General features: G+C 36.3%; 1 protein-coding gene across 1 annotated transcript; it reads right to left on the bottom strand.

Moving 5' to 3' along the window:
* Positions 1-760: 760 nt before the first annotated feature.
* On the bottom strand, positions 761-1720 carry LOC101787057 (olfactory receptor 7G2-like). Its single transcript, XM_013149102.2, has one exon. It carries the CDS (start codon positions 1700-1702, stop codon positions 761-763), a length of 942 nt encoding a protein of 313 aa, XP_013004556.1. The 5' UTR covers positions 1703-1720.
* Between the last annotated feature and the right edge of the window lie 14236 nt (positions 1721-15956).

The raw sequence follows: 15956 nt of genomic DNA, 5'->3' as shown, positions 1-15956 counted from the left end.
AAGATTTAGTACAATCATTAAGGACTTGGGACATCTCACAGAGAATCAAATGAAAGCCAACTCAGTGTTCTAATATATTCCTCTTAAGTCATTGTAATGAAAGTACTTATCTTTACTGTTTGGATTTATTAATGTTGAGTTTCTTTCTCTTAACAAAACTAAAAACATCTTCACTAATCAATTTCATAGATTCAAATCAGTGATATTAAATAATTATGAAATTTTTGTAAGTAATAACCCTAAATATGATGGATATTATTATTTCCATGAAGGCTATACATGTGAGGAACACTGCTCAGTATATGCTTCATAGGCTATGAATATCCAAAGTAGGACTTGTTCTAGAATGAAATTCACATGATTCTAACCATACAACCTGATGGAAACCATTTTGTATATACAAACACAGATGTGTTTAAACACTATTCCTACCTAACCCTAACCCATCTTTTTAACTCATCTTTTTATAAAAGTGCACCTCCACCAAAAAAATTGTTAAAATTAAAAGCCCTATTTCAAGGTCTGCCTCTGTGTAACTTGAGTGAAGAAATTATGTTTAGAATATGAAATCATGTGTTAAATTTCACTGTTAGACTTCAATCAATTTTAGGATTTAAGGCAACTTAAATGCACCTGATCATTTCATTATATTATCTACTTATTTTGGAAAAATGCAGTGAGAGGACTCAATATATTGTCAAACCAGTAATCCTATCATTTTCTTTGTACTCAAGAAATGCAAGTCCAAAAATAATACAGCTCATCCTACAACACAAGTTATCTTACTGACAAGTTTCCTCAAAGCATTGCTCATGTCCCTATTCCTTAGACTATAGATAAAGGGGTTAAGCATCTGAGTGACCACAGAATACATTACTGGAGCCACTGGGGCTCTCTTAACTGATTCTGTAACTGCAGAGCTGATGTACACCCCAAAACCAGTTCCATAGAACAAGGAGACAACAGATAGATGAGACCCACAAGTGGAAAAGGCTTTATACTTTCCACCAAATGATGGCATTCTCAAGACAGAAGATATGATGTAAATATAAGAAAAAATGATTCCAGAAAGAGGAGTACTAGCAAATAGGCCAGCCACCAAATATACCAGGAGGTTATTGAGGAGGGCATCAGAACAGGTGATTTTAATAACTTGAGCAAGTTCACAGAAGAAATGAGGGATTTCCAGGTCTGTACAGAAGGACAGCCGGAGTGCCATCAGACTGTGGAGCAGGGCATGCACAGAGCTAATGAGCAGGGAGAATAGAACCAGCAAGACAGAGAGGCGGGGATTCATGATGATTGTGTACCTTAGAGGGTGACAAATAGCCACATAGCGGTCATAGGCCATTACCGCAAGAAGACAATTTTCCAAGCCACTAAAAACCAAGAAAAAGCAGAGCTGGGACAAGCACCCTGTGTATGTGATACTATGACTCTCAATTTGGATGTTCACCAGCATCTTTGGGACCGTGGTTGTGCTTAAACAGATATCATTAAATGACAGAATGGTGAGAAAGAAATACATGGGGGTGTGGAGGTTAGAGTCAGATCTCACAACCAGGATTATGAGCAGGTTTCCCAGAAAGGTGATCATGTACATGAACAGGAAGAGGCTGAAGATGAGGGGCTGCAACTCTGGGTCATCTGTCATTCCCAGCAGGAGGAATTCTGAGACAACTGTTCGATTTCTGAAATTCATACTGTTGTAGAACCTGATGGAAAAAGACGGGATGAAAATATAAAATTATGGACAGCAGCAATAGCATTTGCTACCACCGCTTGGGACCAAAAACTCTGTGGGGAACAATTGGAATCCTCAGATTCCAAATTGAAAAACTGAAAAATAAATTTCTCTTGTAAGACCACATGGTTTCTGGTTCTTGGTTATGGCATTTCAATGATATGCTCAAAAACTCCTCACCAACTTTTTATGATAATTCAAATTTTTTATTTTATATTACTATATTTTTAAAAGGGTAAATTTCTGTTCTGTTCTTTGACAGGGTATGAGACCAGCAGAATAAAAATTGGGTGCATATTAGTGCAAACATCAGGAGACTGGATGAAGACATAGTGACATGAGGGACTTATTTCCACCATTTCTATAGCTTCTTTTTCGTTCACCTCATTCCCAGGATTAAAGGCTAGTAACACATTTACTAACCCATCCAAAGAATTAGCTAAAAGGCTTTCTGTGGCTTGGTAGACTTCAAGAGAAATGATGTTCAGCATCTCACCTGGATATTGAAAATAGAAATCTGCCCTCAGGAAGAGCCGACAGATTAATGGAGGTAACAGTCACCTGGCCCAGAAAGACAATCTCTGAGAGGAAGCTCTGGTGTTGTTCGTTGCCTGGGGCAGGACTGATGAAAAGAGGTAGTTACAGGCTGATATATCTGTTGTCTTTCTGTTCCTGGGGCTGAATGTCCAAAGCTCCAGATATTTCCCTATGGCTAACATCCCAGAGGTGCAAATCCTCAAAGACCTACTCTAGAAGCGAGGAATTGGTAATGGCTGATTTCCTGACTCAGGAGCCACACTGCACCATTCACTTCTCTCCCTTGTTTCTGTTCATCTCCATTTCATGCGCTTTGCATCTAAAACACTAAGCACTTTTTTAATACTGTACTCAAAAATAAAGGGATCTCTACATAACTACCAAGATCTCTATGTAATCATGACATCAGGAAGTCAGACTCATTTGTGTGATGTAAAATATGTCTTCTACGTGTATAAAATTACGCAATTAGAAGTATTAACTAAGATGCCTTCAGCTGTGACTTTTATACATATCACTGATGTTCTGAACTCTAATTTTATATTTTTATGCTTTGGACAGAAGATTCTAATGTATTGATGTAAATGTCAAAAATATGGGCAGGACCATGGTTCCTCCCTAGAATTTCATACAAAAATGTTTTCAACATTGTTGCAATGGTTTCTTCACTAATGGAAACTGTGAGTTAAAATCATGATGCTTCACTTTTAAATGAGATGCTACAACAAAACAAATCAACAACAAAGTAAAAAGACAACTCACAGAGTGGGAAAAATCTTTTAGCCAATTGTCCTTCAGACAAATGAGTTTTAGCTAGAATGTATAAAGAATGGAAAAAAATCAAACCTCCTCAAATTCAAAGACCCAATTCAAAAATGAGCATCTGTGAAGACCATACATCTCAGATAAATAAATGCCAATGGTCAATAAATTTATGAAAAAAATGTTCAACAAAACTAGTCATTCAATAAATGCAAATCAGAACAACCCTGAAATTCCATCTCACACTAGAAAGAAAGGCTGTCATCAGGATCTCAACCAAAAACAAATGCTGGTAGGACTGTGGGAAAAAAAGAATGCTTCTCCAATGTTGGTAGGAGAGTAGACTGGTGTTATCACTGTGGAAGTCAGTTTGGAGATTCGTAAAAAACCTAGGATTAGAGGTCTCATTTATACCAGCTGTTCCCTTTCTGGGAATTCAATACATCATACCAGTGATATATATGCACCCATGTTTATAGTGGCATAAATGGTAATAGCTAAATATTGGAAACAGCCTAACTGCTCATCATCCAAGCAATAGCTTAAAAAGATATAATATTTTTATACAAGGGAGTACTATTTAGTCAGAAAGAAGGATAAACTTGAGACTTTTATAGGTAAATGGATGTAATTTGAGACCATACTTATAAGCGAAATAAATCTGACTTGCATGTGTAAACCATATTGTCTCCCTTGTGTGAGAAATTGGAAGAGTAAGTGAGTTCTAAAGTGCACAATAGATATTATGAAATAGGCAGAAATTGTTCAAAAGGAAAAAGGAACTAGGATTGGTGAAAAGGGAAAGGACAGTAGGGAAAAGTGTAGAAATGCAAGTCAGTTGTAGTGCTAGTGTCTCTTAGTTCATTAAAAAGCAAAGTTTGTGCTAATATGGATTAGAGAATTTTTATGCCCATATATTGTACTCTGTAATAAAGATAGCAACATGTAATGTATTAACTATTGTTATTCTCCTATTATTTTGTTATGAAATTTTGTTTTGCTTTTTGCCATAAAATAAAAAATTTAAATAAAAAAATGAAATGCTACTTCAATTGCAAAAGCAACAAATGTCACTATAGGCAAAGATTGTGCATACACTCAGCACATATGTTCAGATTTCAATCATCATTTCATAGGTATAGATGAGCTTTCATGTTGGTGTCCATTTTAAGACTTTTTGTTAAGGGATTTCCATGTTTTCATTCATTTATCAATATATCTATGTGACATTTATTTATATAGAGATATATAATTTTTATTGTAGATTTTTAAAATGTATGGTAAAATGGCTCTGGGAGGGTTTTCATAATCAAATCCACCCACTTTTAAAAAGAGGAAAAATAAGTAAAATAAAAATATTCACAAATGAAATTGTAAAACAAAGCTCTATTTTTCCATCAGCCACAGACAAGTAACATGAAAAACAGGATTAAATTATCCTGGGTCACAAACATATTCAAATATTACATGGGTATTGGACAAAGGAATCTGTGTGGTTTTATTTTATGAACTAAAAAGTATTTCAGTTTTCCAGGTAATGAGAAAAAAGTCCTAGTTGCCATGGATGGATATAGAGCTTATTACTTATTTATATGCTTTTTTTTCAAACAATATCTTTAGGGCTGGGGATTTAGCTCAGCGGCATAAGCGCATGCCTTGCAAGCAGGCAGTCATGAGTTCGATCCCTGGTACCAATAAAAACGAAAATGACAAAAAAAATTTCATTGCAAATAATATCTTTGTGAGACACAAAAATAATGATTTGATTTTTATATACATTGAGCAGTAATCAGTTTTTAGAAAATAACATACTAAATGCTGAGACTTCAACATTTTTTCTTTTTTTTATTTAAGGAGAAAAAGAAAAAACAGAAAAAGGGTACAAGTAATACAGAATTTAAAAAATAAACAGTAAGAAATCACTAGTTAATAGATTACATATTATCATCTTAGAAATAGTTGTTCAAGTTACAAAATTGAAGCATATAAAGTGGACTTTCAAACAGTGCGACTGGAAACAGTTTTGTTTAATGATCCAAAAAAACTCAGTAATATGGTTATCTATCTTAAACATGGTTTAATAGTAATATGGTTATCTATCTTAAACACTTAAACATGTATGCAATTATAATCTTTAGAGCATTTTCTTTTCCTTTCTTTGACACATTTTGGGTTTTATTATTCCCACAGTTCTTATTACTTTTTTTGAAGAGAGTAAAACCAAATGCAGCATATCAGAACAGAGTCAGTCAAATCAAAAGGATGGACATAATAGATAATGTAAAAACAAAATACTAGGTGATCAACAATGGTTACCATACTGCCTCTTGCTATTTTAAGAAGACTTGCCAGTTATAATAAAATTGAACAAAGCAGTAAAGAATAAAACCAAAGCATTGGAGATATTACAGGACTTTAAAAGAAGATAATAGTCAACCGGAATGGGCGTCATAATGAATCTTATTGCCTTCACAGTTTGCCTATACTTTCGAACTTGGTACTATCAAGCAAAGCAGAATAGGGGAAAATCAGTCAAAACAAGATAGTGAGGGCAATACAGGATTTCAAATCAAGTGAATAGGAAATCAAAGTAGGTTACTATAATGTATCCTGCTATTTTTAAATTTATTTTTCCCTTAATTAAAAAGATAAAAAGAAAAATGTAAATAATTTTTAAAAAGGGGGGATTGAGATAAAAGAGGGCATAACAACAGAACAGCGCAGGTCAAAATGTAAGCATTTAAGCAAAATAGTGTTTCACCACAAGATATCCTGACATAAAAATAGTTACCATAGTGTCTCTTTCCTTGAAATCTTTGAGTATAACTTCGTATACTGTAACACCAAACATCAAGACACTATAAAACCATTCAAGAGAATGACATTATTATCAGGTATTTAGAACCAATTAACAGAAAATGAACAATGGTTTCTGTATAATCTCCTTGTCTATAAAAGCTTTTACTTATATTATCATGTATAATAAAATCCAATAAGATACAACCTTTAAGACCAATGGAGACAGAAGAATACAAGTTTGATGGGACTTCAAAACAAGATGATACTAAATCAGCACTAGCTATTTGTTTTCTCCAAAATAGCTGTTCCTACCATCCAATCTTCTCTGCCTCATTTCTGTTGAGATCTTTTTCTGTCATTTGTTGTCAGTTTGTCTTCTTCATTTTGCTTTCTGCTCCATTCTTTGTGGCCTCTCTGCCACTATTTCTGGAATCTTGGTATTTTCCTTTTTTTAGAATATCCTGCAGTATTCTCTGTAGAGTTGAATTGGTTGTTGCAAATTCCCCTATTTCCTCTTTATCCTGGAAGCACCTTGTTTTTCCATCTATTTCTAGGGACAGTTGTGCAGGATATATCAATCTTGGCTGGAGGTTGTTATCTTTCAAAGCTTGAATTATTTCCCCCCACACTCTTCATGATTTGATGGTTTGTGCTGAGAAGTCTGCTGTAATTCTGATGGGTGTTCCCTTGTAAGTGATCTGTTTCTTGTCTCTGATGACTTTTAATATTCTGTTCTTATATTCGATTTCTGGAATTTTGATTATTATATGCCTGGGTGTAGCTCTGTTTGTGTTGTAGGTGGCTGGGGTCCTGTATGCTTCATACATCTGAGTATCTTTACCTTTTGCTAAATTAGGGAAATTCTCTTGGATTATTTCTGTGAATAGCTTTTGTAGTCCATTTGTTTGTGTCCCTATTTCTTCTTTTATGTTCTTAATTCTTAAGTTATAGATCCTCTTATCATCTTCTAGCCTTTGTATTGTTGCTGTTTGGGGTTTTTTTTGTTGTTATTTTTAAGAAGTTTTTCATTTCATGCTCCCTTATTACAAATCTGCCCTCCAGTTCAGATAATCTATCCTTAGTTTCTTTCAAGCTGTTATGTCAGTTTTTGATAGAGTTTTTAGTTTCCTGGTAATCTCTTTGAACCTGCTTCACATATTCTATGTTTTCTCTATTTTCTCTATCAAATAATTCTCCCCTTTTTTTCTGTTCTTCCATTCCACCATCTGTTTTTTCTTGGGTGGTGTTTAGCATTTCTCTAACTATTCTACTTATATCTTGCTTCATGTCATTAATAACTTCATTCCTGAACTTGTCTATGAGGCTCTGGAGATAATGCTTTACGTCTATTGGTGCCGTGTCTGCTATTGCCTTTTTCTCAGGATTGGGGGCTAAGGACCCTTTCTTGTTGCTCCCTCTTCCCATATTTTTTGTTCCTTTTATACAAGCGAATATAGGAGGCCCAGTTTCTTTCTTTGTCGATTACAGTTTGTTTGAATTGCTCTGGCTAGGTGCTCCCACCCACTGCAGTGTACTAGGAAGACAGAGACCTGGGCAGCCTATGCAGGGCCCACCCCTCCAGGTCAACCTACTGAAGGCTTCACTGTTAAGGTGCACCTCCCGGCACTGAAACCTGGTTTGGGCTAGCCTACTGGGTCTTAGTCAGTGGTGTCATGCAGGCCAGGCACGCCCCACCAATCCTGCTTGAGAGGGGAATATGTGACTGAAGTCACTGCAACAACCTGTTCCGGCTAGTCTTCCCCATCCCAGTATGTCCTTTGCTGAAGCCTCCTACTCTATAGAAGGGTCCCTGTTCCTCTCACTCACTGCAGGTCTATTCAGGGCTCCTGGCCAGTCCCACTCTCAACTCCATTCACCGCTTTCCACTCTCAGAGCTTTCACACCTCTCTCCTTGCCATGCTGATTTGGATGCAGCAGCAGCTGCAGGAAATTCAAATCACAGCTTCCAATGGTGCAGGGTCCAGCTTCCACACTGAGACCTTATCTGTTCCTGTTATATCACCAGGACTGCATATCCAGTTGGTTTCTCTTAGTTTAGTTCATTCCTGGGTCAGCAAAGTATATCTCCCCTTGCTTAGGATTTCTTGCCTGGCACCATTCCTGGATTTTAAGTGTGGTTTCTCAGAGAGCCTCCGAAGCTGCTGCTATCTATCCACCATGTTCTCCCAGATGTCCAACATTTTCTCTTGGTGAGTACATTTAAGTTTCTTCTGGTCAGGGATTTAGCTCATCAGCATAAGTGCCTTCCTGGCAAGCACAAGGTTGTGAGTTCAATCCCTATTACCAAAAAAAAAAAAAAGTAACACATTTCCTTTTTCTAACTACATTATGATTCACAAGGTACTTCTGCTAACTATATTCACCCTGCCATGCCATAAAACCCCACCACATATTCCTCCATTCAAACAACACCAGTCTTCCTGTACATGGTCTGTCTCTTCTGCCCATTCTGTCCTATCTCACCCCATCTTTAGCAACCACTATTCCCTCCACTTCTGTAAAATAATCTTTATTAGGTTACCTAGGTGAGATTATGCTGTTTATCTTTCCATATTTCATGTATTCCACTTCACATAATGTCCTCTAGGTTCATCTACAATGTCACCAATGAGAGATGGATTTCATGTGTTTTATGACTGAATAATATTTCATTATGTACATATAACATATTTTTGTTATGGATTTATGTGTTGCATACATTAGGTTAATAACATATGTTGCCTGTTATAGATAGTGTCATAATAAACATAAGAAAGCAGTAAGATTTTTGACATGCTGTCTTTTATGGTTTTATCATATTCATTCTCATTGGGGTGACATATGTTATTATCATCTTTTTTTTACTTTTTCTAGTGCTGATAATTAAACCTAGTGCCTCCACACATTCCAGGCAAATGCACTCTCACTGAGCTAAGTTCCCAGTAACCTGCTTTCTTCCTTACTTCAAACAGTGTCTAAGTATGAGGCTGTGTTGACTTCAATCACAAGTTCAAGCAAATATTTTGCCTCAAGCTCCAAATAGCACGGGCTTGGATCAGGGATTTAGCTCAGTGGCTCAAGTGCTTGCCTGGTAAGCACAAAGTCATGAGTCTGATCCTCAGTACCAAACCAAAAAAAAAAAAAAAAACCAAATAGCAAGGGCTTTAGAAATTTACCCTTATTCCTAGATCTTCACCGAGGTTTGACCTGCATTTTAAGATATCTGTATTTCACCTGTCTGTCTTCTTTTGAGAAATATCCATTAAGAACTTCCGCCCATTTGCAATTATTTTGACTCTGTACATCAGAGTGTAACAAATGGTCACATAGTAGTTATAGGTCATCACTTCAAGTAGACAACTTTCTAATCTACCAAAAATCACATCAAAGAAAACAAGGGAGAAACAGCCTCATGTAAGACATGCTAAGATACTGTGTTTGGATGTTTGCCAGCATCTCTGGGATGATGGTGGTGCTTATATAGATATCAGTGAAAGACAGGCTGGAAAGGAATAAGTAGTGGGATTGTAAAGGTGGGAGTCAGAAGTGATGCTCAGGATGATGAGCAGGTTTCTCAGGACAGCAACAAGGTACAGGGACAGGAATAGGCTAAAGATGGAGGGTTGTAGTTGTTGATCATCTGTCAGTCCCACCAGAAGGAATTTTGAAACACCCATTTGATCATAGCCTCTATTTTCTTAATGGTTCTGAAAAAAAAGATGAGAATTTAAAGATACAAATGATTTCTATTCATATAACAGAAGCATCACTTGGAAATACGTTAGGTATAAAAGTTTTGGTACTGCTGCCTACTTATCTTTGACACATTCTGGGACTATAAACATGTAATGTAAGTTCTAACATACACTTCTGATTACTTTGATATCTCTAAAGTTTGAAAATCATTCCTTTAAAAACAAAAAAAATCTATTCTTGGAAGTTGAGGCAGAAATATTACAACTTTGTAATTTAGCTACTTCATGAGACCCTGTCTCACTTATACTGTACTGTTGAATACTCAAATCTTTCCTTACATTTGCCCATCTCACAGTTACTCTAACTTCTGCTTAGATTGACACGAAATCTTTCCTATACTTTGTAGCACACGCTTATGCTGTAGCAAAGAATAAGAAATGTAAGTTCCTTCAGAAACATTCCATGCCAAGAATCAGACAGACAAGTGAGAACATACTTATCAGGTCTATTCCTAGATCCATTGTATCCAACATTAGCAGCCCTAGAATCACCTCAACATCTATCAATTACATATCTGATATTTCAAGCTCTCAGCCCCATGAGCCCACGATAATACAGCAGGGTCACAAACTGCATGGTTACATGAGGAAAGACTGAGTCAGAGCTCTAAAGGACTGATGGCCACAGTGGTTTTCTTGGAAAAATCCTGGCTAACACAGGTAGAGCATAACTAATGCTTTTCTCTAATAATGGAGTCTGACAATTTCCTTTTCCAATTTACTCTTCTCTCAAAATACCTAACACTAAAAATTAGAGAGCAAAATGTTTATTTAGCTCACAGTTTGTAGAGGTTTCCATACATAATTGGCTGGCTACATGATAGTGGCAAATGGCAGAGGGGCAACAACTCATGGTGAGATGATGAGAGAGAGCAAGAGAGAAAGAGAGAGAGAGAGAGAGAGAGAGAGAGAGAGAGAGAGAGAAACAGAGACAGAGACAGAGACAGAGACATAGACATAGACAGAGACAGAGAAGATCTTTCTGTTCCTTATATTTTATGTAGGGTAGGTGTAACACTCATACCCTTAGTCATACCATTAGCATTGGTTTGTAAATCAATCAAAATCTAGACACCTATCCCCATGACTACATGAGACTTTGCAGAGACAACTAAACACAAACTATAACAATAATTTTAAGTTCCTTCTGGGTAGCTCCAATTTTTCTATATGACCACTTGTACCCATTAATTGTGATATGAGGATGGGTGTGGAACACACATCCAGGTGATCCAGGTAAACAAAAACTAGAGAATGTTACCTGTAAACCTGAAGCTAATAAGACTCTATTTCTCTCTCTTGGAAATGAAAACAATCCCTTTTATCAACTACTTCTAAAAGTCCTAGGTAAACATGTGGATGACATATATTGTCTCGACCCTTGTAAAATTCCTCCCTTAAGGAGATATGTAATGTGCCATTAAATAAAATAAAATAACATAAAATAAAAGGTAAATGAGAGAAAAAGTGAGTGCACAGGCTCCTACAAAAACAGACAGTAATAAAAACTAGTTGTTGATGTTGAGAAGCAGACTATGACAAAATTAGGCTGATGCAGAAAGTCAACCCTCCTAATAGGAAGTGTCCCTGGAGAGCAATGGTTTTTATCTCCTGGAGAAGGAAGAATCAGCAATGACAGTGGTGTTCAATGTGATATGTTAGAGTCATACACTTTGAATTTAATTCTGGCTCCAGGACATGTTTTATGATGGAGAGCAATCTTCAAAAGGATGAGAACACAGATGCCCTCATTTGCTCAATGGGAACTTACTTGATGGGTGTATCCATAAGTTGTGGCATGCTAATTGATTCACAATGAATTCTCCTCCAACAATCACATTGCACACCTTCAATATATGCAATCTCATTGGGGCATAGTGGTCCATTCTGTAATCCCAGCATTCTGGGGGTCACAGGTAGGACCCCTTTTATTCAGTGCTTCTGAATGTTGTGTGTTTGTGTGTCCACAAACAAACGTGTATCTGTCTTGTACAACAGCAGCACGTGACACTTCTGCACAGAAGGAAGTAATAAATTGAGCCACTGATTTACTAGAAAAATGGTTCAACTCTAGCTCAATGAATACAAATTTCATGGAAGAGTTTCAGTGCTAAATCTACCTCTAAGAATCTTGATTATGTAGAAAAGGAAGGAAACAAAGGAAGACCAAAGATAAAAATATTCATTTAGGTCTTTTGCCTTTGTGGAATTATCCCACAACAGTCCATTCATATGAAGATCCTATAGTCCACTGGTGTAAAGATTAAATGCTACTTTCTTATCTGCTCAGTGCAAAGAATCTTTCTTTCCATTTGGTTTGGCTTGAGAATTTTCCTGCAACAGTGTCTGAGTAGACACTGCCCAGTCATGCTGTACTTCTGACTTCCTGAAAGACCTGGGTCCACAATAGAATGGGAAATAGCTTCTATAATTACAGAGTGACAAGTCAAAAGGCACTGATATGCAACCACTATTTATTTCCCCCTATAGATTGTAGGTCTTTCTGTGTCTTCTGAGTTTGCCATATTAAGTGCTCATGACTGCCATTACCTGCACAGCTCTTGAGGTTCCTTGGTTGAGGATCATGAAGGGTGGCAAGAAGATTAAGAAATAAAGATGAAACACAGAAATCTGCAATCAGGTGGCATCCTCTATCTGGATGGAAGAAAAGGAACTGCTCCCTCACTGTAAGTGCATTTAATTATACACTTGGTAATTGAGTTCATCTGACAACCCTTTATCTTAGCAACCTACTGTTGAGATTGTCTCAGAGTTAGATGCTCTCTGGGCTGCAGAAGCTTTATCCAGTGGCTTACCCGAGGTGCTTTTTGTTATACTGTGCACCAGCCTTGTATGTGTGATCATTTCCAGTTTCAGTGGCTCCCTATAGATTAGTAAGGTTCCTTTCAGAGCCCCCAAGCTACACTCACTTAGGAGACTCCTTATTATCCAAGATAGTTTGCTTTTGGTGACATGAGAACTTGATTAGAAAATAACTCATTCAAATCAATATAAATATTCAAGTTCAAAAACCCAAAAAATCACTTCAAGGATTTTCAAATAACATTCTGTAGTTGTGCATGTAGATTCAATTTTCAGGCACTGATTACAACTTTTGATAATTTTTTTCTTCACTAAAAAATTGCTGGTCTAGGCATCTAATTGGAGCATGGCAGTGTACATTGTGTCAACTGTGGGGGATGTCTTCCTGTCTTGTTTTGAAATCCAATATTTTGTTCCACTTTTCTGTTTTGTTTTATTCCTGCATCTCATAACTGGAGAAAGTATTGTGAAGATAACAATGTGCAATATTTATCTCACTGTTTTATTTTGTCCTGGTATTTTTTAAATTTTGTTTGATTTTGCCACACCTGATGGTACAGAAAACTATTATGAAGATAGCAAGATATATTATGGAAGCCACTGTTGGTTTCCTATTACCTGTTCTGAAGTTCTGAAGCGTTTTCACTGCTTTGTTTTGATTGGCTTTATTCTGTTTTGTTTGTTGTCTCTTCAAAGTAAAAAAAAAATCATAAAAGTGAAGATGAGTTGAACTAATTTGTAAAACATAATTTTTTTATTGGTACTGTTATATATATATATATATATATATATATATATATATATACCCTCATAAGTCTCCTCAGGGGCAAGAGAAAGATCAAAGGTAACTCTAAGAGCAGAACAGGATGTTTTCCTCATCTAAACTTGCTTGTTTGAAGGGTAAGTTGCCTGTTTGCAGAATAACTTGCTTGTTTGCAGGATGTGCCTTCCCCAGAGGAAGTTTGCCTAATCTAAATTTGCTTGTTAGCCCAACCCTTATTTGAACCTTGCTCTTCCCAAGAAATGTAGCCCGCTGTGTTCCTGTTCTATAGTGCACTGCGAACCCACCCCCCTGCATGGTGAGACCAGCAGATGTTTGCAGTTTTACAGGATAAAAACCCTGCCCCTTAGCTGTTAGGCACACAGTTTTCCACATTGGCTACTGGAGACTGCGTCACCAGGCCTGTGCTTTAATAAATAATTTTTTTCTTTCCAAATTATTTTCTCTGGCTCCTTCATACCTCAGAAAGCAGACCACCACAGGTACCAGGGATTGAGGGGTTGAACTCACAACTGCCTGCTTGAAACACAGGTGCTTACGCCACTGAGCTGAATCCCCAGCTCCTAAAACAGAATTCTGATTGAGAATTCAGATGTGAAATTAAATCCCCAACATTACAAAAATGGTTGTATGGGGAAACATTTCTTTGAAAAGGTAATTAGATTAGGATGGATCCATTACAATGCACCCTTATCTAATAGGATGGAAGTCCTGGGGGAAAAATGAAATTAGGACACAGACATCCACAATGAAAGACCATAGAAAGAAACTGAAAGGAGACAGCATTTACATACCAACACAGAGGCCTGAGACCCAGCCCATGAGACCATTAGGCTCCACCATAGGGAATAAAAGACTAGACCTTAAGACCCTGCATGCAGTGAAATATCACCTTTTGCAGCAAAATAAGTTTCAGCAGGCATATCTTGAGCCCCTAATAAAATCACTAAAAAGAATGTTTGAATGATGTGAGAAATCATTACTAATAAAAAAAACATAAACAAGCAGTCTATACTGCACTTTCAGCTTTCCTCTCACAGATTTATGCACTGCCTTCTCACAAGTACACTACTGACTTCCTAGTCTTCTTCTGAAATCTGGATGGAAGCTTGTAACTCTTGAACTCTACATACTTGTGAAGCCAGTGCTACATGTATGATTCTAGTGTCTGCCATCAGTTTGAAAAGTATACAGACCTCTTTGAATCATAGCTTCACTAGCCTGTGATTGCCTGTATGACTGAGCACTTTAAAATAAATTTGAAAAACCAATTCCCTACCAGGACTTTTTCAAGCAGAGTTCCCTATCTTTTAGAAGCAAAGTTTTTCACTTTTTATTCGTGAGTCTTGGGACAGTGGGAACTTGTTAATTCCTAGGATGCCCTCAAAATATTCATTCTATTGTCATGAGTTGAAGTACTTGGTGTCATTTTAATGATAATCTTTTCAACAATAAACTCCCTTTGTCCAAAGCTTAACAAGTACTCGCTTTCCATTTAAAATGAAAAATTCACATCATGAAATATAAGAGTATTGAAAATAAATGAATAGGTACTAAACCAAAAGCAAGATGCAATCTTAAATATACAATGATGAAAATAACAATCCAACCAAGATGTAATTCAGTGATATGGCAGTTGCCTAGTGTCAGCAAGGTTGTAGGCTCAACTCCCTATACTACAAAATAATAGCAATAATCATAATAATAAGATATAGAATTCATTAATTACATTTATACTTAGATGAAAAGAAACAAAATGATACCATAAATTGTAATGACATATATAAAAGGGTGATAACGTGCACTAGATTTATTTTTTGAGACAGTCTCACTGAGTTGCCAGGAATCTCAAATTTGAGATTCTTCTGCACTGGTCTCCAAAGTAGTTGGGATTATAAGAATGTATATATGACCACACTTACATAATACACTAGATCTCTGTGAAATTTAATTTTTTATATCTTTTAAAAAAATTTTATTTAAAGAGAAAAAGAAAAAAAGCAGACAAAGGGTACAAGTTATACAGAATTTCAGAAAAAATAAACAGTAGGAAATCACTAGTTAATGGATTACATATTGTCATCTTAGAAATATTTGTTCAAGTTACAAAATTAAAGCATATAAAGTGGACATTCAAACAGTGGGTCTGCAAACATTTCTGTTCAATGATCCAACAAAACTCCGTAATATCATTGTCTATCTTATACACTTAAATATACATGCAGTTATATCGTTTAGAGCACTTTCTTTTCCTCTCCTTTGTACAATGACTATTACACATTTTGGGTTTAATTACTCCCACAGTTCTTATTACTTTTTTGGAAGAGAGTAAAACCAAATGTGACATAACAGAACAGAGTCGGTCAAATCAAAAGGGTGGACATAATAGATAATGTAAAAACATAATACAAGGTGATCAATAATGGTTACCATAATGCCTCCTGCTATCTCAAATAGAATTGCCTATATCATCAGTTATAATAAAATTGAACAAAACAGTGAAGAACAAAACCAACAAAACCAAAACATTGGAGACATTACAGGTCTTCAAAAGTAGATAATAGTTAACCAGAATAGGCATCATAATGAATCCAACTATCTTCACAGCTGTTGCCTAAACTTTCGAACCTAGTACTATCAAGCAAAACAGAATAGAGGAACATCAGTCAAAACAAGATGGTGAGAGCAATACAGGGCTTCAAATCCACTTAATAGAAAATCAAAGTGGGTTACTATAATATATCCTGCTATTTTT

This window comes from Cavia porcellus, unplaced genomic scaffold, assembly GCF_034190915.1.
Source record: "Cavia porcellus strain 051 isolate PalLab524CR breed Dunkin Hartley unplaced genomic scaffold, mCavPor4.1 scaffold_17, whole genome shotgun sequence".
Classification (NCBI taxonomy): domain Eukaryota; kingdom Metazoa; phylum Chordata; class Mammalia; order Rodentia; family Caviidae; genus Cavia; species Cavia porcellus.
This window is presented reverse-complemented; position numbering and strand designations above follow the sequence as displayed.

Excerpts from the sequence above, each read along its gene's own strand:
- LOC101787057 (XM_013149102.2), bottom strand. The coding sequence starts at position 1,702 with ATGAATTTCAGAAATCGAACAGTTGTCTCAGAATTCCTCCTGCTGGGA.